This window comes from Cyprinodon variegatus, unplaced genomic scaffold (assembly GCF_000732505.1).
Source record: "Cyprinodon variegatus isolate N-32 unplaced genomic scaffold, C_variegatus-1.0 Scaffold190, whole genome shotgun sequence".
NCBI lineage: Eukaryota > Metazoa > Chordata > Actinopteri > Cyprinodontiformes > Cyprinodontidae > Cyprinodon > Cyprinodon variegatus.
In genome coordinates, this window is record NW_015150643.1 from 823783 (window position 1) to 846003 (window position 22221).

At 41.7% G+C, this 22221-nt stretch overlaps 1 protein-coding gene across 2 annotated transcripts in view; it reads left to right on the top strand.

Moving 5' to 3' along the window:
• Positions 1–18491, top strand: part of myh9 (myosin, heavy chain 9, non-muscle) — a 42084-nt gene extending 23593 nt beyond the window's left edge. For both annotated transcript variants that reach the window (XM_015379363.1, XM_015379364.1), the window contains 35 exons: positions 1342–1434; positions 1529–1592; positions 1706–1804; positions 1894–2037; positions 2324–2419; positions 2508–2779; positions 2867–3040; positions 3117–3290; positions 4037–4151; positions 5142–5329; positions 7366–7487; positions 7571–7640; positions 7729–7889; positions 9292–9400; positions 9490–9621; positions 9713–9919; positions 10021–10158; positions 10586–10709; positions 10821–10992; positions 11062–11274; positions 11987–12131; positions 12224–12430; positions 12558–12662; positions 14014–14166; positions 14304–14552; positions 14638–14850; positions 14936–15148; positions 15370–15531; positions 15613–15741; positions 15829–15917; positions 16005–16128; positions 16200–16408; positions 17404–17512; positions 17637–17809; positions 17900–18491. In XM_015379363.1, coding sequence (XP_015234849.1) covers positions 1342–1434; positions 1529–1592; positions 1706–1804; positions 1894–2037; positions 2324–2419; positions 2508–2779; positions 2867–3040; positions 3117–3290; positions 4037–4151; positions 5142–5329; positions 7366–7487; positions 7571–7640; positions 7729–7889; positions 9292–9400; positions 9490–9621; positions 9713–9919; positions 10021–10158; positions 10586–10709; positions 10821–10992; positions 11062–11274; positions 11987–12131; positions 12224–12430; positions 12558–12662; positions 14014–14166; positions 14304–14552; positions 14638–14850; positions 14936–15148; positions 15370–15531; positions 15613–15741; positions 15829–15917; positions 16005–16128; positions 16200–16408; positions 17404–17512; positions 17637–17809; positions 17900–18005 — 5253 coding nt within the window. In that variant the 3' untranslated portion in view covers positions 18006–18491. The remainder of the gene's footprint in view (positions 1–1341; positions 1435–1528; positions 1593–1705; positions 1805–1893; positions 2038–2323; positions 2420–2507; positions 2780–2866; positions 3041–3116; positions 3291–4036; positions 4152–5141; positions 5330–7365; positions 7488–7570; positions 7641–7728; positions 7890–9291; positions 9401–9489; positions 9622–9712; positions 9920–10020; positions 10159–10585; positions 10710–10820; positions 10993–11061; positions 11275–11986; positions 12132–12223; positions 12431–12557; positions 12663–14013; positions 14167–14303; positions 14553–14637; positions 14851–14935; positions 15149–15369; positions 15532–15612; positions 15742–15828; positions 15918–16004; positions 16129–16199; positions 16409–17403; positions 17513–17636; positions 17810–17899) is intronic.
• The last annotated feature ends 3730 nt before the right edge of the window (positions 18492–22221 follow it).

Here is a 22221-nt window from a genome sequence, read left to right on the forward strand (position 1 = left end):
TGTGTGTTGCAGTTAATGCAGATGGGCCTCTGTTGTCACACAAACTTGCCCCCACTTCATCACTGCCTCGTATCTAGACCCACAGCTAGTTGGTGATTGTCCCTCTTGTGTTGTGGCAAGGAATAACACAGCGCAGACCTCGCTTCAATATTGGACATAAATCGAAAATATCTACGACAAGCTCACTGCGACACACTGCTGCGGGAGGATAACCAGCCCTTAAGCATGTTTGTAGCAGTTTTGATTAAGTAATATCACCAAAACGCAAAACAAAAGTCAGCAATAAGAGTTATGAAAACCACTGACGATGTAGAATGAATGAAGGTGTTACAGAAACTTTTAAGAAGCAGAGTGTTTCTAATAGCATGAAAATCTCTGACATGTTGACGTTTGCTGATCAGATCTGATCGGGACTTCCCCATTTATTTCTAGAAACAGTAATGATGCAATGTCCATGCAGTTCAAAGGTCTGCTATCCACATGCAATATCATCCGCCCATATCCATTCGTGTGACAGCAAACCCACTTTAAGCGTAGCTCCAATAAAATGACCTCGTCCTAAAGGACAGGAGAGAAATTATTCATCATGAAATTGCTTTTAGTTAACTAAATAACTGTCTATCCTTATTTAATACACATTTAGCTTTTTTTTTTTTTTTTTTTTTTTATTTAGATTAAACTTAAAGAGCTTATTTTCCTTCCACTTCTCAGATAGGCAATGTTTTTATTTCAGGAAATCCCAGTAAAACACATTAGAGTGGGGTTTGTAACCTGACATAATGGGATACCAATTCAAGCTTTTGCAAGGCACTGTGCAGATGCATCAACACCTTTTCAGGTCGGTGGGGTACATATGTGTTCTGTCCCATATATTGCTCACTGTTTGGGTTAACAGGGTCCCTTATAAGCTTTGTATTGAAGGAGGAAGGGCTGAAAAGTCTCCCTGGACTCTTCTCATCTGTAAGGTGCTGGGTTGTTGACGGGTCTCTGGGTTTGGCTTCTGTTTTGGGCTCTTATGTCATCTGTTGGGTTTTTATGCTTGGGGGCAAAATGTGCATTTCTGCTGCAGCCGTGTCTGTTTTTATCTCGTTTCTTTTTGTTTGGTTTTGTTGTTTACTATAGTTATTCTGCAAATAGCAATATTATGCAACTTTATTTTAAATCTAAGATTGGAAACCTTTTCTTTTGATTTACCTAAACTGATCTATAAGGGATGGAAAGGTAGTAAATAATCTATTTTAGTGTTAGACTCTTAAATCAAGTTACTGGCTTGGAGATATTTTCATTTTCGGTCCTTTTTTTCCCCCCTACATCGTCAGCAAATGTGTTCCTTTCCACCAGGGCGAGCTGGAGAAGCAGCTGCTGCAGGCTAACCCCATCCTTGAAGCCTTTGGAAATGCCAAGACGGTCAAAAATGACAACTCTTCCAGATTTGTATGAATTATTACCTGGTTTTTAGTTCACATTCAAATAGACTCTGATTTGTCAAATTTATTTTTTAAACGCTTTTATTTTTCTTTCCTTGCAGGGAAAATTCATTAGAATCAACTTTGATGTCAATGGTTACATCGTTGGTGCCAATATTGAAACCTGTATCCTGAATAATGATGATAATAATAATAATAAGCATCAATTTAAAGGTCTTAGGTGAAATAAGTTTGTTTTTGTTGTTGTAAAAACTTTTCCTTGACAAACTGGCTTAAAGACTTGCTGGAAAAATCCCGTGCCATTCGCCAGGCCAAAGATGAGAGGACATTTCACATTTTCTATTACTTGCTCACAGGTGCAGGAGACAAGTTACGAAGTAAGTAATCGGTTGAATATTTGTCAGTTTTATCAGTCGTAACTTTCGTAGAGAGTTGTTTGGTAAATGAAATGCCTCATCTGTTGCAGAGGACCTTCTCCTTGAAAATTACAACAACTATCGATTCCTTTCCAATGGAAACGTCACCATCCCTGGCCAGCAGGACAAGGATTTGTTCACAGAAACATTGGAGGCCTTTAAGATCATGGGTATTCCAGAGGACGAGCAGATTGGTAAGGAGAAAAGACTCCTTGTATTTGTCTTGAAAGCTTTAGGCTTCCTCACCTCACATCTAACAGTCTGGCCCTTTGTCCATCTGTTGTATTTGTCCCTCTAACATGCTTCTCCCTTTACGTCCATCTCTGCTTCACCTTTTTTTGCATCTTCTATCTAAAAGCCAGACATGTCTGCCATAAATTCATAGTGAAGACTTGTGTTTATAAATATTTCTGACTTTTAAAACAAACTGAATACGAATGATGTGTCAACCTGTGGTGTTTTTGCTGATTTCCTGCATAGGCATGCTGAAGGTGGTGGCCTCAGTCCTGCAGCTTGGAAACATGACTTTCAAGAAGGAGCGCCACACAGATCAAGCCTCAATGCCTGACAACACAGGTGAACATGCGTACCTCGCAGGCTTTGTTCATTGAGGTCAGCCCATTTTGATCAGGTTTTAACACCCCTCCTCCTTTCTCTGCACCAGCTGCCCAGAAAGTGTCCCATCTTATGGGCATGAATGTGACGGACTTTACCAGAGCCATCCTGTCACCACGGATCAAAGTGGGCAGAGACTACGTTCAGAAGGCTCAGACTCAGGAACAAGCAGAGTTTGCAGTGGAGGCCCTGGCCAAGGCGACCTATGAAAGGATGTTCCGCTGGCTGGTGATGAGAATCAACAAAGCTCTGGACAAGACCAAGAGACAGGGAGCCTCCTTCATCGGCATCCTGGACATTGCCGGCTTTGAGATTTTTGAGGTGAATCCAAATGAAAACCCTCTGAGATTTCACTACGACTTTAATGATGATGGATTCTGAGCGGTTTCCTCTTCTTTCTCCTTCTAGCTGAACTCCTTCGAGCAGCTCTGCATCAACTACACCAACGAGAAGCTGCAGCAGCTCTTCAACCACACCATGTTCATCCTGGAGCAGGAGGAGTACCAGAGGGAGGGCATCGAGTGGAGCTTCATCGACTTTGGCCTCGACCTGCAGCCTTGCATCGACCTCATCGAAAAACCCGTCAGTGTCTCGGCTCTTCTGAAGACGTCGATTCCCGTCCCCCGAGATAATGTTTAACATGCTACTCTGTCTCCAGGCCAGCCCCCCTGGTATCCTGGCTCTGCTGGATGAGGAGTGCTGGTTTCCAAAGGCCACGGATAAGAGCTTTGTGGAGAAGGTGGTCCAGGAGCAGGGAACGCATCCCAAGTTCCACAAGCCAAAGAAACTGAAGGATGAAGCAGATTTCTGTATCATCCATTACGCTGGAAAGGTAAACCTTGGTCCTCAAACATTTCTGTGAAGCCAGCTGCTTAACTCAGTTACAGGGTCTTGCAAAAGCATACAATTAATATATAATTGTTAAAAATGTAAATATTATGGGTGATATCAAGTTTTTATAAAACGCGGCATCTTTAAAACCCAAACAAGTTTGGCAATGAAGAGAAGTTGCTCTGGTGAGGAAATGCTGCGTAATGCTACGTTCAGACTGCACGCTGCAGAAGCAGCAACAACACGCGTGCTGCTTCATTGTTGATGCTTGTACAAGTTTAGTTCAGACGCGCAGCTGAAGCATCTATGTAGCTTTGTTGAGCCGAGCTATCCTATTCTTCCTTTGCCTGTAATAATGGCGGATGAAATCGAAAGAGTCACTATTTTAATGAATAATGCTACGTTCAGACTGCATGCACTGGAAGCAGCAAAAAAGCTTTATTTTTGATGCTTGTCCACATTATGATCCACATCCAAATGCGTTTGATGCTTCTGCTGCTCCTGTGTTCAATGGCAGAGAGTGACTTTACTACAGTTCGCCTTTCTAATCTTGGTCTACTCAAACTCCACACATTACCAAAGTTAGTTTACAGGTTTTTTTTTTTTTGCATTTCACTATTTTGTGTCACTTAATCTTGACTATGAAAACCCATAAAACAAGTAACGCAACAAAAGTTCACGAGTTAAAAGGTTTTTATTATCTGATTGACTTTTTGAAAAAAATGGCGCCTCACTCTTTGTTTCCAGGTGGACTACAAAGCAGACGAGTGGCTGATGAAGAACATGGACCCTCTGAACGATAACGTAACCACGCTCCTCAACCAGTCCACCGACAAGTTTGTGTCTGAGCTCTGGAGGGACGGTGAGTTCAGGCGGATGATAACGATGCTTCAGCAGGGACGGTTCTGACATCTTCTCTTCGTGGTGCTTACTCTTCTCTACTGTCTGCCGTGTGGGCCTTTGTGTTTTCCTTTTCAACCCCCCCACCCACTGGTTGGTCGTCCATTTCTTTCCTTTGTTTGGCCCCGTTTTTGTCTGTCGTTTTCTTCTGTCGGCCCTCAGAGGTACAGCATTGTCAGAGAGCTTATTTTTATCAGCGTTTCCCTATTCTGCACTCTGATTCAGGTGAAACTCTTTCTTTCTTTCTTTTCTCCTCCTGTTTGTTCCGTGTCTCAGTGATTATCAAGCAGCAAAACTCTCCCAGCGATTGTTTTTTTCCCAGACTGAAAACGTTGAGCCGTTTGGCTTTTAAAAAGCAACTCTGTATGCAATAATCTACAGGTTATCTTAGTATTTGTTGCTCCTTCATTGGACTCTCCTTTTCTCCCTCTGTGTGATAGTGTTGTGTGGGGGCCCCTGGTGTTGGTCCTGGGTACTGCATCATTGCAGCAATGGGTATATACTGCATGGGTTTGGTTTTGTCACCTGACACATACACATTGAAAACAGCCATTGCACATAGTTTTCACTCCAAAAAACAACAACCTGTCATTGTTTACAGTTGACGGATCTCGCCAAGTCACTGCATTGAATTTATATTCTTTTATTTTTTTCTGCCATGGTGTGTTGATCTTCTGGCTTCACTTCTTTGACTGGCCTGTTGTCGTTTGATTTTTTTCTTTACACATTTTTCCCTCCACATTTACTCGCCGTTTGTGTGGTGTTACAGTGGTTCTGGTGCTGTAAACCACCTCCTGTGGTCTGGTGTGTTTCCTTTTTGAGACAATGGTCCTCTTCATTATTCCCTGTGATGTGCATTTGCTTTGAGTTTGCCTGGATAGATATTCACCGCAGCGGAAAGGTCATATATAAAGCATCTTTTGGGGGGTTTCTCCTCTGTGTTCTCTTTCAGTGGACCGCATCGTGGGCCTGGACAAAGTGTCCGGCATGTCTGAGATGCCCGGTGCCTTTAAGACGCGTAAAGGCATGTTCCGCACCGTGGGGCAGCTCTACAAGGAGCAGCTGTCCAAACTCATGGCCACACTGAGGAACACCAACCCCAACTTTGTTCGCTGCATCATCCCCAACCACGAGAAGAAGGTATTATTATTTCTTCTCCTAGATCGTCTCAAAGCATGTAAAGGCATTTTAAACTTTCTTTTCCAAATTCTGCCTCGTTTTCTCTCAGGTAGACAGCATGCGTTTAGACTTTATATTAGGGCTGAAACAATAAATCAGAATAATCGGTTATTTAAATAATCATTAACTAATTAAGTCTAAAGTCTAGACTCTAAGACGTGTCTTAAGCTGACAGAGAAACCAACTTATTGCAGCAATTATACCAAAATTGTAATAAAGTATGGATACATTTTCCATTTAAGATAAAAATCTGTCAATATGCTTTCACCTGGTTTAATTTCGCAATTAGGAACTGGTTGCTATCCAATTCTTAATCGATTTATCATAAAATAATTGACAGATCAAACAATTTGCAAAGTAATCATTAGTTGCAGCCCTATTTTAAAACAGGCATCATAGATTTATAAAGCTAGATCTGTTTGGAAAATGGTGTCAATTTGCCACATGTTGTTCCATTGTTCTTCCTAATGAAAAGAGCTTGTTCATCTTTTAGTTTCTCTTTTGTTTATCGTCCATCTTCCAGCCAGCCTTTCTCTGCCTATCCCCAATACTAAACTTAAGAAATGTTTCCTCTAAAATGAAACCCATAAAAAGAGTGTCGCTAAGTGAAGAAATAGGTCACCAATTAACTCGATTTTATGAGTCTTTATGTTGACCTAAGAAATACAAGATATCCACAATAATACAGACAGGATCCTTTTGAGCTTCCAGATAAAAAATATAAAAAAAAAAAATGTTGCTTTCTTTGTTAATTTACATGTTTTTATTCCTTCAATCTGAATAAAGGTAAACAGACTGTTATGACCAAAACCAACCTTATGGCTTCACTGCAAAAAATGAAATACAAGCTAGTCAATTTTTCTAAGACAATTTGCCAATAAGATAAGTTGATTGATATTTAAAAAAGAGAAAAAAGTATTTTACTTTAAAGGCAGTAATAGTGATTCAATTGGCTTCACTATTCACTGCTCAAATACAGTAATTATAAGACATCTTTACTTATTTTAGGGTTAATTTAGTTAGGTGCAGTGTGGATAATCCAGTCCAGATTTTAAACACCCTCATATTCTAGATTAAAATTCATCTACTTTACATTCATCTACTTTTTATTTACTTTATATCGGGATCAACTTAATCCTGATATAAAAAGGGAATGGAAATGCATAAAACTCAGTAATATAATTTGATAGCATCTACTACTGAAGCCTTCAAGCTGACACAATAACGGCAGAAAATGGTCTGTTTCTGTCTTTAAATGAATCTTTAGAGCAGTGAAAAACTGACACCATGGGCGGCAAACTGCGCTGCTTCTTAAACTGAACTTAAAGGGACACCGTAATTAAAACGGATCATGGACTATGAAGATATTAACTTGATGGCAGTGTTTGGGATTAAATGCTATAGAACTTGGTGGTTGAAAACAATAATAATTCAGATTAACTGCATTTTCTCTTTAGTTATGATAAACGATAGTAAAAGGATGGAAATTACTGTTTAAAACCTGATTCATCTGGAACATTCTTTCTAGAGGTTAACCTGAATTCAAATATCTCCTAACAACACGATGTGAATTTTTTTTTTCATTGGAATCAATGAAATATGGCTAAATGTTTTCAGCAGGTAGAATTAGTTAACCAGTTTATCAGTTATTATTGTTCATCTGAGCACCAAATGTGACTCTTTTTTTTTTTTTTTTTTGAATATTAATATTATATTATTAATATTTAGTGAATTGGATTAATACAACTGATTTATTTCTCAGTCTGAATGGTTTCTTTAAAAAAGAAAAAACCCCAGACATCTCACATAAACAACTAGAAGGAAATAACTAAGCAGCTGAGATGGTTTGAAACCACTGGTTCCCTACAGCAGCGTTTAGTCTATCAGTTTAAGGTTTTCAGATTTTTCATGAAAATCAATTGTGTTTGATTGAAATTATGCCCTGGCAGATATCGGTTGATTATTATCCTTGAGCTGCATGTTTTCTGCGTTTCTAGGCTGGAAAGCTGGATCCCCACCTGGTTCTGGACCAGCTGAGGTGTAACGGTGTCCTGGAGGGAATCCGTATCTGCAGACAAGGTTTCCCCAACCGCATCGTTTTCCAGGAGTTCAGACAGCGGTACGCCATGACCATTCACTTTGTTTATAGCTATTAGAAGCTGAGAGGACAGAGGATGATCATTTCTAAACTTTATCTTTCAGATATGAAATCCTAACACCTAATGCCATCCCTAAGGGTTTCATGGATGGGAAGCAGGCCTGTGTCCTCATGGTAGGAGCGCTGCAGACCTATTAACCTCTAAAGTCTCAGTTTCCTCTGGGATGTGCCTGAGTGGCTGTTTTGTTCTGTTTAAAATCAGATCCAGTCTCTGGAGCTGGATCCCAACCTGTTCCGCATCGGTCAAAGCAAAGTGTTCTTCAGGGCAGGAGTCCTGGCTCACCTGGAAGAGGAGAGGGACATGAAGATCACAGACATCATCATCAGCTTCCAGGCCTGGTGCAGAGGCTACGTGGCTCGCAAGTAAGAGAAGATCCCCGACCTTAACAGACACTTGCTAGGCGGTTGTTTCTGAGCAACACTGCAGCTTTACACTTTTAATCCTGCATTGAAACAGTTCTTTCTGCAGGCTGATATAAGAAAACACCTAAAAAAATAAATGAAACGCCACTTTTGCTTGATCCTTTAATGACTCTGATAACAACAAAACAGACCTGTGGCATGATGCCACGTCCACTTAAATTAATTCTGTGGATGTCACGATCCAAAATAGCTCTTCAAAAATGGTCAGATATTAGCCAAGAAATTAATATGTAAATTCTGCCTGCCTCTAAATTCTCCAATATTAAAAAGCTCATAGAAACACTTTGCTTCTATCTGCTTTTGTTCAAATTTATTTAACTCTTGAAGAGATAGGAAATGGCTCAGCTGATCTCACACCTGTTGAAGTATTGTTCTCCGTTTGGGAAATATATCTTCATCTTTTCTATCATTCCACACAATAGGATGAGCAATATGATTAATGCTAATATCACACTATGGGATGTTTATCCAAAGATTGACACTAAATTAAAGGTCTCTTGCATCAGTGCATCCTGTTTAGGTTTTCTGGGATGAAAAAGGTTCAAATGCATCATAAAAATTCAATTCAACTTTATTTATAAAGCACTTTAAATTTTCTCAAAGGACCAAAGTGCTGTACAGTGAAACACCATAACACTATTAGAGTCAAAAAACATACAAGCATAAAAGAAGAAATTTAAATCAGAACTATAAAATCTATAATAAAATAAGTAATTTAAAATAATGTATCACAGACTAAAATCAACATCTCACACAGTTTAGAAAGGCAAGGCAAAGATGAGTTTTTAAGAGCGATTTAAAATCGGACAAAGAAGTAGACAATTTAATTTGTGATGGAAGGTCGTTCCACATTTTTGGATCTGCCACAGAGAAAGCATGATCGCCCCCAAGGCTCTGTTTAGATTTTGGCACCTCAAGAAGCAGCCAATCAGTTGACCAGTGAACCAGAGGGTGCATGAAGGTGCAGCAACTCAGAAAGATAAGATGGAGCAAGACCATGGAGAGACTTAAAAACAAATGAAAGAACATTAAAATGAATCCTAAAATGTACAGGGAGCCAGTGTAATGTACTCATGTTTAGGAGTGCCAGATAAAAGACGTGCTGCAGCTTTTTGCACTCTTTAGAGTTGAGCAATGTTAGAGGCACGAACCCCCAAATAAATTGAGTTACAGTAATCCAGCCGGGTAGTGATAAAAGCATGGATTACTGTCTCTAAAAGCCAAGAACTGCTGATCATTATGGAAACGAATGAATGAAAAACTCCTCAGATGTTTGTAACATAAATTATGTGTAGCGGTTGTATAGATGGCGGGTTCTGAGCTTCTGGCTGATTCTTCACAGGGCTTTCGCAAAGAGACAGCAGCAGCTGACGGCCATGAAGGTGATTCAGAGGAACTGTGCTGCTTATCTGAAACTGAGGAACTGGCAGTGGTGGAGACTTTTCACTAAGGTAACCCTCCTCTAATCCATGTCAGCTAAGCTGTTGGGGTTTCCCTGCTCTACCTTTATCTAAACCTTCTTTTTTTTTCCTTTTTTTAGGTGAAGCCTCTGCTTCAAGTCAGCAGGCAGGAGGAGGAGATGCAGGCCAAGGATGAGGAGCTTCATAAGGTGAAGGAGAAGCAGATCCTTGCTGAGCAGCAGCTCCAGGAGATGGAGGAAAAACAACAACAGGTAGAGTTTAGAAGCAAGAATGCTGCTTTATGCCCCAGTCCAACCGTTTACTCCTGGTTAAAGAGTAACCGTGTTTTCACTGCCCCTCTAGCTGAATGCAGAGAAGATGGCGCTGCAGGAGCAGCTCCAGGCAGAGACTGAGCTCTGTGCCGAGGCCGAGGAGATGAGGGCCCGTCTGGCGGCCAAAAAGCAGGAGCTGGAGGAGATCCTCCATGACCTGGAGGCGCGTGTAGAGGAGGAGGAAGAGCGCGCTTCTCACTTATCAGCTGAGAAGAAAAAGATGCAGCAAAATATCTCTGTAAGAAAAAAAAAAAAACTGCAAGTTCTGATAACTGATCAAACACTGACGGTCCGGTTCGATTAGTCTCACCAAACATCCTGTCATTAACGCGCACGCAGGACCTGGAGCAGCAGCTGGACGAGGAGGAGGCTGCCAGGCAGAAGCTGCAGTTGGAGAAGGTCACCCTGGAAGCCAAAATGAAGAAGATCGAGGAAGACGTCATGGTTTTAGATGACCAGAACAACAAGCTGCTCAAGGTTAGGATGGGTGGACACTCAACCAAACACATCACTGGGAAGGGATACACATTTTATCAAAGCCCTTTTACTCTGTTACCTCTAAATAAAACCACCACTGATTAGGTAGCCACCTAATGAGTAGCTGTAGTCCACCTATATGAATACAACTTTATTTATTTATTGATGGAGCAAACTGCATCATAAAGACCAAGAATCACACAGGAGGCAGTTAACCAGGAAACAGTTTAATTAATCAATCCAACATGGCCGCCTGCCCTAAACTAATGCTAAATAATCAGCCTTCCATCCCTTTACAAATGAGTTAAAATAATAAACCTTTATTGTATGCTTGTAACTAAATTTATCAGTGTTTTCTTATTGCTAGTCAATGTGCAGCATTAACTTTAAACCAGTTATTACTATGTATTGTTTTATCCTTATCCAGGAGAAAAAGCTGATGGAGGAGAGGATCTCTGAATTCACCACCAACTTGGCAGAGGAGGAGGAAAAATCCAAGAGTTTACAGAAACTCAAGACGAAACATGAGGCCATGATCACAGACCTGGAGGGTAGGAGGAATTAAACATGAAGACGGCGTCTTTAATGCTGCGATTTAACCCTCATAACCTTCAGCGTTCGACCGTCATTTCTCTGTTTGGTTAATGTTCATCTGGTTTCAGATCGCCTGCGCAGGGAGGAGAAGATGCGTCAGGAGCTGGAGAAGAACAGACGCAAGCTGGAGGGCGACTTCACCGAGACGCACGACCAAATCGCTGAGCTCCAGGCTCAGATCGCTGAGCTGCGGGCTCAGCTCGCCAAGAAGGAAGAGGAGCTCCAGGCTGCCCTGGCCAGGTCTGTTATGGCTTCTGGTCGCCACTTGTGGATTCTGGCTCAGTTCACTTATAAATGTCCTTTCTTTAGGATCGAGGAGGAGGCTGCACAGAAGAACATGGCTCAGAAGAAGATTAGAGAGCTGGAGGCGCAGCTTTCTGAAATCCAGGAGGACTTGGAGCTGGAGAAGCAGGCCCGCATGAAGGCTGAGAAACATCGCCGCGATCTGGGCGAGGAGCTGGAGGCGTTGAAGACGGAGCTGGAGGACACCCTGGATTCAACGGCTGCTATGCAAGAACTCAGGTAGGATGACTGGTCTGGAGCCTCCAGCGGCTCTTTGTGCTGCACAGCCGCTCTTCATACAGAACTATAGTCATTTCTTTATTAGGTTTCCATTTTCCCTGTGGTAGGGAATGATCCCTTCTAATAAACTTTTATTTTTCAGTTTTTCTAAAGTTAAATGTTTTTTCTTTATTCTAAAACCGAAACACCTTACCATTGATGCAGCCATTAATTATTCTAGTCATCGATTCCTCTATTTTATTCGATATATTTATTAATCTAAAAAGAGACACTTAAATGAAAATTAGCATTTGGCTAATTTACTCAAATTTTTTAAGTAAACAAATGTTTGGAATTTATAGAAGAGCCCTTTATTTGGCTTATTAAATGAATTTGAATGACAAAAACGTAAAAAAAAAAATATGTATATTGGTAAAACATTTAGCTTAAATTGAAAATGTTAATGTCTTTTCTTAAACACTCTATAGGTTGGTTATTCTTACAGCAAACGGTGTTATTTACTGTCTGAATAGTTTACCTAGAGTAACAGTACAGTCAGTTGATCATTATTTAAATGATTTAAAATCATTTCAGCCCTAAATATAACTTAAACGTCACTTTTCAGTAGATGTTCTGTTTTTATGGCTCAAACACATAAAGTAGGATCAGGGCCAGTAATGGTAGTTCAGGTCGTAAAGGTTGCTGACCCCTAGTTTTCGGTTCTTACCTCCAGGACTAAACGTGAGACGGAGGTGACTCAGCTGAAGAAGAATCTGGAGGAAGAAGCCAGAGTCCATGAACAGCAGCTGGTTGAGATGAGGCAGAAACACAGCCAGGCCTTCGATGAACTTAACGAGCAGCTGGAGCAGGCTAAGAGGGTAACCGATCCAACCTACCACATTTTGTTTCTGAGTTTCTTCCAACTGTAAATTGTCCCAAACAAGACTGATGGTTTGTCCTTCTCTTGCAGAACAAAGTGTCGATGGAGAAGGCCAAACAGGCCCTGGAGTCAGAGAAGAACGAGCTGACGATTGAGCTTCAGACGCTGATGCAGGGTAAGACGGACTCTGAGCACCGCAGGAAGAAGGCTGAAGGACTGGCGCAGGAGCTGCAAGCCAAATTCTCTGAGGCGGAGCGTCAGAGGACGGAGCTGGCAGAGAAACTGACTAAAGTGCAGGTATGGTCTCGATCTCCTTCCAAATTCTTAGTTGGTCAGCGGTCTCCATTACATGTAGAGAGTAGTCATTGTTAAAGGGTTAACCCCTCAGCGGTTCATTAAAGTTTGATTTTTCTTGTCACTTCAGGCTGAGCTGGAAAACGTTAATACTCTGTTGACCGAGGTGGAGGGCAAATCCATAAAGGCCAACAAAGACTGCTCTGCTGTGGAATCGCAGCTGCAGGACACCCAGGTATGATTTATAGAGTAATAATGGGACAGTATCTACAAACCCACCTTCAGATCAGGCCTTGGTCTACACATGTTGATATATAATATAGACCAAATAATAATAATAATAATAATAATAATAATAATATCCAGATTAAATACATTTATCCTGTAAAGCTCCATATTTCCATCTCACCTGTTTAGTACTTGCTCTCCATTGCTTTACTAACTGTTCATTCTTTCCCAACCTCTTGGAAATTAAGATATTTTTGTAGTAATGCATTATTAAGTTATTGTTAAAGTCGTAGGGAAGTCATATTTCAATGTCAAATCATTCTGACTTAAACATGTATATAAATCATTATTTATCAGAATCAAAATTTCTACATAAAAAAAAAAAATTATTGTCTAGAAATCTGTTTTTTTTTTTGTTTTGTTTTTATCTTATGCAGGCCACTTAGTTATACGTCAGCTTGTAAACCTAAATTTGGCCAATCATATATCAACGCTCATTTCTCAATAATTTTTTTCGGTCATAGCATCTTGATTCGTATATCGCAGCTAATATACGCAACAGTTGAAATAAGAATCATTTCCTTTCCCATTGAGTTCCGTCCCAGTGTTCACGGGGATGGTTGCTGTGTCTTCAGCAGCGTAGAGCTAACAGAACTGGCAGTGTTGCGAGGCAAGGGCTCAAACATGTACGGTTGTAAGCCTTCTACACCAAACCAAGCTTCTGCCACCCTGGCGTCCTCTTCCACAACATCTTCATCCCCGCTTTCCTCCTCTAAATAAAAAAATGTATGACGGAGGAGACTCATCCACGACCTCCGACACTAAACTCTCCTCCTCTTGCATGTTTCCTCTGTCCATGGCGTTCCTTGACAGTGTCGTTTCTAAGTCACCAATTTAGCGCTACTTGCTATTTCCCATTGGGAACCTACTAGCACTAAGTTGCTAACTGGTTAGCAAGATGCTTCTGAGCCTTCCACCAGAACAATCCCTCCAAAGAAGTCATTTATTTTACTTCACTTGCAGACTTTTCCTTCCCTTCTCCAAGCTTCTAGTTATTATTTTATCTCCTGCACATTTCTAAAGTGATATTACCCACTGCTTCCTAACCCTAACCCATCGGAACAAATTTACATCTGCAAATAAGGAAAGTTTTACATAAAATTCCCTCAGAGCATCATTTATGTATTAAGTGCGAGTGTCTCTATAATAATTCAGTGGAAACAGTTAGCTTAGCTTAGCTAAGCTGTTAAACCTTAAACTTTTACAACACTTGATAAAATGCACAGAAAACCCAAATGTTACCTTTGTCAGGATGCAGTCGTTTGTTTCAGCAAAGTTTTTGTTGAATTTTTCCACAGGAACTCCTCCAAGAAGAGACTCGTCAGAAGCTGTCGCTCGGCACACGTCTGCGCCAGCTGGAGGATGAGCAGCACAGCCTTAGAGAACAGCTGGAGGAAGAGGAAGAGGCTAAGAGGAACGTGGAGAAGCAGCTTCAGACGGTGCAGGCTCAGGTAAGGAGCAGCTAAACCTTTCCTCTGCTAACATATAGAGCAGAGCTAATTATTGCCTTCATCAGGGGACTTCAACCTAATAATTAGGAGACCCCACCAATAGATGATGGTTGCTGTAATGTTAATTTCCCCCACAGCTTGCTGACATGAAGAAAAGGGTAGAGCAAGACGCCGGGTGTCTGGAGTCTGCTGAGGAGGGAAAGAAGAAACTTCAGAGGGAGCTGGATGGCACCATCCAGCGGTTCGAGGAGAAATGTGCCGCTTACGACAAGCTGGACAAGACGAAGACACGTCTGCAGCAGGAGTTGGACGACCTGCAGGTGGATCAAGACCACCTCCGCCAGATTGTCTCCAACCTGGAGAAGAAGCAGAAGAAGTTTGACCAGGTGGATCAACGCTTGGAGATTCTAATTCCAGGATGTGCATGTTCTGTTTAGAACTGAAGTTCTAAGATTGGCTTTTGGTTTTTAGATGCTTGCAGAGGAGAAGAACATCTCTGCCCGCTATGCAGAGGAGCGCGACCGAGCAGAAGCTGAGGCTCGCGAGAAGGAGACCAGGGCACTGGCTCTAACCCGAGAGCTGGAGTCTCTGATGGACATTAAGGAAGAACTGGACCGCAACAACAAGCTGCTGCGCGCTGAAATGGAGGATCTGGTCTCATCTAAGGACGACGTGGGCAAGAATGTAAGTTTAGGGGAAAGAAAGGCTCTTTTCTGGATGATTCTTCTTATTAAATGCAAGTTTTTAACTTGTTGGTCGTCCTTTGCAGGTCCATGAACTGGAGAAGGCTAAACGTGCCATGGAGCAGCAGCTGGAGGAGATGAGGACCCAGCTGGAGGAGCTGGAGGACGAGCTGCAGGGCACAGAGGACGCCAAGCTGCGTCTGGAGGTCAACATGCAGGCCATGAAGGCGCAGTACGAGCGAGACCTGGCAGGGCGCGACGAGATGGGAGAGGAGAAGAAGAGGGCACTGATCAAACAGGTCTGACCGCTGGTTTACAGAAATAGTCTAGCTCAAGTATTGATACCCCTAAATAAACCGGCTTACTACAGAATTCTCCTAAATGGTAAATTGACCAAATATAAAAACAGTTGAAGGGTTGGGAATACTTTTGAAAGGCACTGTCATTTTTTAAATTCTGGTTACAAGGAAGTTAGTACGATATTCTTTGGATTTAACATAAAACAATGTGGATCCTGTAGGTGCGTGAGATGGAGCTGGAGCTGGAGGACGAGAGGAAGCAGCGCTCTGCCGCCGTCGCCGCACGCAAGAAGCTGGAGCTGGACCTGAAGGAGCTGGAGGCGGCCATCGACATGGCCAACAAGAACCGCGAAGACGCCCTGAAGCAGCTGAAGAAACTCCAAGTGAGCAGAGGATCCAGGAAGTCCTGCAGTGCTTAAACATGGCGTCCCAGCAGCTCAATTTGGACCCGTTTGTTTTCTCAGGCTCAGATGAAGGATCTCATCAGAGAGTTGGAAGACACCCGCCTGTCCAGAGACGAGATCCTGACCCAGAGCAAGGAGACGGAGAAGAAGCTGAAGGCCATGGAGGCTGATATGATCCAGATGCAGGAGGTCAGTTTACACACCAGATGTTCAGCTTGCTGCTAATCCTTATTTTAGCTGATTGCTGACATCTTTTCTTTTTATATCGATGTTCAGGAGCTGGCAGCTGCAGAGAGGGTGAAGAGGCAGGCCCAGCAGGAGAGGGATGAACTGCAGGATGAAATCAACAACCAGGCTGCCAAGAAGTATGACCTCCATCTGAAAGGATGGTAGCGGCCATTTTGCTTTTGGAACTGTCATTTATGAACCTCTTTTGCTTTTTCAACCATTAGCGCTCAGGTTGCAGAAGAGAGGAGACGTCTGGAGGCGCGTATAGCTCAGCTAGAGGAGGAGCTGGAGGAGGAGCAGTGCAACACCGAGCTGACCAACGACCGTCTGAAGAAGGCGATGCTGCAGGTAAGCCAGCTGCATGACCAGCCTTCAGGCTTAATTACTGCATATAATTAAACCCCAACTGTGTCGTTTAGACTGATCAGATAAACATCGAGCTGACCGCAGAGCGCAGCACCTCCCAGCGACTGGAAGGGGCTCGCAGCCAGCTGGAGCGTCAGAACAAGGAGCTGAAACTGAAACTCCAGGAGCTGGAAGGAACCGTCAAGTCCAAGTACAAGGCCAACATGGCTGCCCTGGAGGCGAAGATCGCTCAGCTGGAGGAGCAGCTGGACCTGGAGACCAGGTGAGAAGTTCAAACATGGCAGCATGAACACATCTTCAATCTATAAAAATATTCTAATGAATTTGAATGATTTTTAGTTTTCAAGTAGATCAAAAACACCGAACTTTAATGGTTTACAGTAAAAAAACATGAAGTCACTGAACTTTTTCTTTATCTTTAGATAATTTATAATGTGGTGTAAAAAGCAAAAGGCTTGTTTATTTTTATCCTAGTTTGAAAAGAGAGCCATCAGTCACACAACACTGCTGTTAAACGGTATTCTAATGATCTTATTTTGAAATTAAAGACTAATACGGTTCCTCAGTATATTAATATATAATAAGCAGGACTACCACTGTTAGATTCTGCAGCCGCTCTTTATAAAGCAGGGAGTTAGCAGAAGTTTAAATCTTGTCAAACATCCGGACTCAGACTCTTAAAGGAGGAAAGGAACTTTGCAAAAATGTAGTCTTGTCATTTAAAGCTTAAAGCACCTTCCTTCTAGACGTTTCATACACCTCTAAGGGAATAAATGTTTACTTTGAGTCTTTTGTTTCTACTCTGTAATGACTTTCACACCAAAAAATGTTGCCTGCTTTATTTAATAATAATAATTGAACTTTATTGATCTCACATTGGAGAAATTTACCTCTGCGTTTAACCCATCCCCTTGGGGAGCAGTGGGCTGCCATCATTCGGCACCCCGGGGAGCAGTGTGGGGTTAAGGGTCTTGGCTCAGAGACCCAGAGTAGAAGTCCGTGGGAACTGAGAACCTCCAAATTCCAAGCCCTAGGCCACCTTTTACAGATTTTTGTTCCTCTATATCAGTATATTTTAGATGAATTCCCTTCTATACCTTTGACCTTCCACTACTGATCAGTTTCCATGGTTGACTCATGATGGCGGAGACCTTAGAGCTGACTCGACTGTAGCTGAAGTGTAGATCGCTTAAATTGGCTGTTACTTTCTGTAGGATGTTTTTAACACCAGTGACTAATAACAGGGTTTTTTCTCAGGGAGAGGCAGGCTGCCACCAAACTGGTGAGACGCACCGAGAAGAAGCTGAAGGAAGTCATCCTGCAGGTGGATGATGAGAGGCGCAACGCAGAGCAGCATAAGGACCAGGTCAGTTTGGAGGACAGCTTTTTTTATTATTACATGAGAAGGATCCACTTTCCTGTGTTCTGTGTTCATTTGCAAGAAAAGTTTTCGTTCTTCGGCCCTCGTGTGACCTTGTTTCTCATTCCAGGCTGACAAGTTGAACTCTCGCATGAAGCAGCTGAAGCGTCAGCTGGAAGAGGCAGAGGAAGAGGCCCAGAGAGCCAACGCCAACCGAAGGAAACTCCAGAGGGAGCTGGAGGACGCCACAGAGTCTGCCGACGCCATGAACCGTGAGGTCACCTCCCTCAGAGGCAAGCTCAGGTAAGGGTGACCACAAAGACACTGTAGGACTTTATCACCACCATAGTGTCAAATACAAGCCTAAATATCTCCCTGCCTTTCCTATTTCAGGCGTGGCGATCTCCCCTTCACCATACGCCGCACCACCACTCGCGGCGCAGTGGAAAGCGATGAAGAAAGTGAGCCTAAGGCAGAGGCTCCGGAGCCCCAAGCATAGACGGACCACGGCGCTCTGCTCATCCCAGCTGAATCCTACAACCAGAAAGACCCAAATACAAAAAAAAAAAAAGCCATTACTGAAAGAAGGAAGAAAAGTTAAACAGGGATTCAGCTCAGTCCTCCAGGTTTAGTCCTGCGACTCTGATCTATTCGAAGAGCATCAAACTATGCAGCCATGAGCACAGCTACACGCATACAGACATTAGCCAGTAAACGCAGACAATCGCCATTCCGACTCACTCTCACATTTCTATCGTTGGGCCAATTTCTTTTCATCGCTTCCTTTTTCATTCTCTGAAAAAAAAAATGAAACTATTTTTATAAGGAAAATTTTGACTCATAATAATCTTGATTCGTAGGATTTATTTTTCTAATTGAGGGGAAGAAAAAAACATACAAAAATAAATGAAGACGATTACTGGAAGGGGACCAAAGTAATATCAAGCAGAAGTGTATTTTTTTTTATAATGGTTAAGAGTGGAAGTACTTCATGTTTATTATGCTCCTTTTTTTTCTTCTTTGAGGTTTATGAAGATTTATACAATATCCTGACATGTACTCTACAGACCTAGCTGCAATTAGCACTCGTTACAATGTATTTTTTGGCCGAGGACATTTTGTAGAGGTAAAATTGAAGGCTTGTTTCTTCAATTAGAGACGTACTGAAGGTGTCTAATTGGTGCGCTGAAATGTCTCACTTTGCACTGAGATGGAAGAAAGGTTATTAACCATCATGATGCACCACTGCATTCGTAGATTTCATTGAAGCGGCAAAGATGAAGCTTTTAAGTCCTTGAATGACCGTGCGCATGCTTGTTTAGTAAGCACACACATAGACACACTGCCAACACACACTATAAAAGCCTTAAATGTAACTGACTCCTACCTGGCAGGGTTCATGGCTTTTGTTTGTTCAGGGTGAAGTATAAAGGGTGGGGTAGCTTCTTTTTTTTTTGTTTGTTGACTCGCAGCACACACTGTATTCTTGTGGCACAGCTTTTTAAAAGAGGTAACTGAAATTTTGAACCAAAGGTGGATTCAGGAGGCAGACATTCTTCATCACTGAAAAACGTGTAGAAGCAGGTTGCGGCGTACGTACAGGATGGTGTTGATCTAGTGTAGATGTCTGCTGTCGATGATGGGATGGTGTGAACCCCTCACAGCTGTGTCACGGTCTCCTTTTGGCTCACACTGCTGGAAAGTGAGAGGAATGTGTTGTTACTTCCAAAATAACGGCTCATAATACGAAAGGCCACGTATTTCTTACTTAAAAAGGCAACCCGAAAGAAAGAGGAAATGTGTTCCAGTTATTTTGTAACATTTCTGTAACTCTGGAATGGAAATCATGTGGTCAAATATGATATTGCAAATAAAGATGCTTTTTAAACTGCATTTTGATCCTTTTTCTTTGTTTCCTCAGTTGTAATGTTAAGTTATTTGCAGACATTAATGCTACACTAGAAAAAATAGAAATCTAGATGAGTCAGTTTTTCTTCAATTTTGTGCATTTGTTCTTGGATTGAGGCGATAAAAGACATTTTGCCACTGGAACAAGACAATTTACACATAAAATAAGAAAACATTGCATTGTCTTATTTCAAGTGCAGATCTTCTAATTATCTTATTTTAAAAGTAAAAATACTCATTCCATTGGCAAACTATCTCATGTACCTATTCAAATTAAGGGTGAATAAAGTTTTACTTATTTCTAGATCATTTTTCCAGTGTAGAACAGGAATGTATGGACTATCTGGTTGGAAGTCCAGTTAGAATATAGTTCCTTTCAAATTTCCCTTTCAAGCCTTCAACCTTTTTGCATTTTATTTGGGATTTTACGGCAGACCCTCCAGTGTGTACATTATTGTGAGAATTATCACCAAATCAGAGTTTGTGGCATATTTCTCCTCAGCAGTGATGAGGGAGCTGATGGAAATGGGGATGGGGCTTCACAAAATAATCCTGGAAGAAAACCTGAGATGCTACAATGAAAATTCAAAGTATTCCTCCATTAAAATGGCACAGTCAAGGTCCATTCTGAATACAAATAAAAAATCTGACAAAACATTAAATAATTTCAGCAATTTCTGTCTGCATTTTAAACAGACTCCTGTGATTACAGCCACCCGCAGTATTGGCAAAGTTAGGAAACAAATCCACAGCACAAATAAATACACATTGTTTAAAAAGAAGTTGCCAAGCATTCTATTGGTCCCTTATATCAAACTAATAAAATGTTTACGTTTGGGCCTGAAATGCAGAGGTTTGAAAAATATGTATTTAAATGGCTTTTTGCCCTCTATCTGGAGTACTTTTACTACATTTGAACTTATAGTTGTACTTTCTATTCCTTTCTCAAAATGTACTCAGTACTTCTGTATATATATTTACAACGACATGATGTAGAAAACTAACACAGCGAAATCAAGAGAAAATTGAAAGATAAGACTGTGTTCGAAAACATTCCAGATGGCAAAATATGATCCTGAGATGTAAGACATTCCTCATCCAATTCCCCTTTAAATATAGGTTTTAAATTTCATTGTTATTTGCAACTGTAATATTTAACTGCATATTTCAGTTCAGTTCAATCTGTATCATCCTGTTTAAAATTTATATTTAGAACCAATCTAGACCAAGGCAGAGGCTAGACCAAATTCTCAGTCACCTGCGTCATGGCAACTACAAAACAAGCTTAAATTGGAGGCAACTCAACTTTCACCTAGTTTTTCTGAAAATATTTTCACACCTATACAAGAGTCTTTGTTGGTTCAGTAGAATAGATAAATCTGTGGTTTGAGCGTTGATGTTTTTAATGCACCTGGACGCCCATCCTCCCAAGTACATTACAAGTCTGATCCAAATAATGTACCAATGGGATTTGAGAGCTGCTTTGTATGGGTCTTGTGTTTGGCCCTTTGAATCATGACCAGTGTATTTGTGTAGCTTCTTTGGAATAAGTACCAGGACCTGGTTGTAAATGCTTTGAGGCTGGTTTGGTCCAAAGAGACATGATCTAAATGGCCAAACACAAAACAAGGCTCCAAAAACCAAGGAGAACGCAGGTGGGTCTTTGATTTATACTGTGCTTAGAACTTAACTCCAACTAAATAAAACTTCAACTACATATCTCTCTAGTGGGGGCTGAAAGAACTGACAAGGGCTTCTGGAGTTTGCCTCTGATTTGAGACAGTTTTATACTGGTCCTTCTCAAAATATTAGCATATAGTTATAAAGTTCATTATTTTCCACAATGCAATGATAAAACTTGAACATTCATGTATTTAAGATTCATTGCACACTAACTGAAATATTTCAGGTATTTTATTGTCTTAATGCGGATGATTCTCACATAATTAGCATATCATGAAAAAGGTCTCTAAACGAGCTATGCACCTAATCATCTGAATCAACAAATTAACTGTAAACACCTGCAAAAGGATTCCTGAAGCCTTTCAAACTCCCAGCCTAGTTCATCACTAAAAACCCCAATCATAGGTAAGACTGCCGACCTGACGGCTGTCCAGAAGGCCTTCATTGACTCCCTCAAGCAAGAGGGTATGACACAAAGATGTTTCTGAACGAATAGGCTGTTCCCAGAGTGCTGTATCAAGGCACCTCAGTGGAAAGTCTTTGAGAAGGAAAAAGTGTGGTTGAAAACGCTGCACAACGAGAAGAGGTGACCAGACCCTGAGGAAGAGTGTGGAGAAGGGCCAATTCCAGACCTTGGGGGACCTGCGAAAGCAGTGGACTGAGTCTGGAGTAGAAACATCCAGAGCCACCGTGCACAGGCGTGTGCAGGAAATAAGTTACAGGTGCCGCATTCCCCAGGTCAGGCCACTTTTGAACCAGAAACAGCGGCAGAGGCGTCTGACCTGGGCTACAGAGAAGCAGTACTGGACTGTTGCTCAGTTTTTCATGTCATTTGGAAATCAAGGTGCGAGAGTCTGGAGGAGACTGGGGAGAAGGAAATGCTAGAGGTCCAGTGTCAGGTACCCACAGTCAGTGATGGTCCGGGTGCCATGACAGCTGGTGGTGTTGGTCCACTGTGTTTTATCAAGGGCGGGGTGAATGCATCTAGCTATCAGGAGAGTTTGCAGCACTTCATGCTTCTATCTGCTAAAAAAGCTTTATGGAGATGAAGATTTCATTTTTCTGCACGACCTGGCAGCTGCTCACAGTGCCAAAACCACTGGTAAATGGTTTACTGACCATAG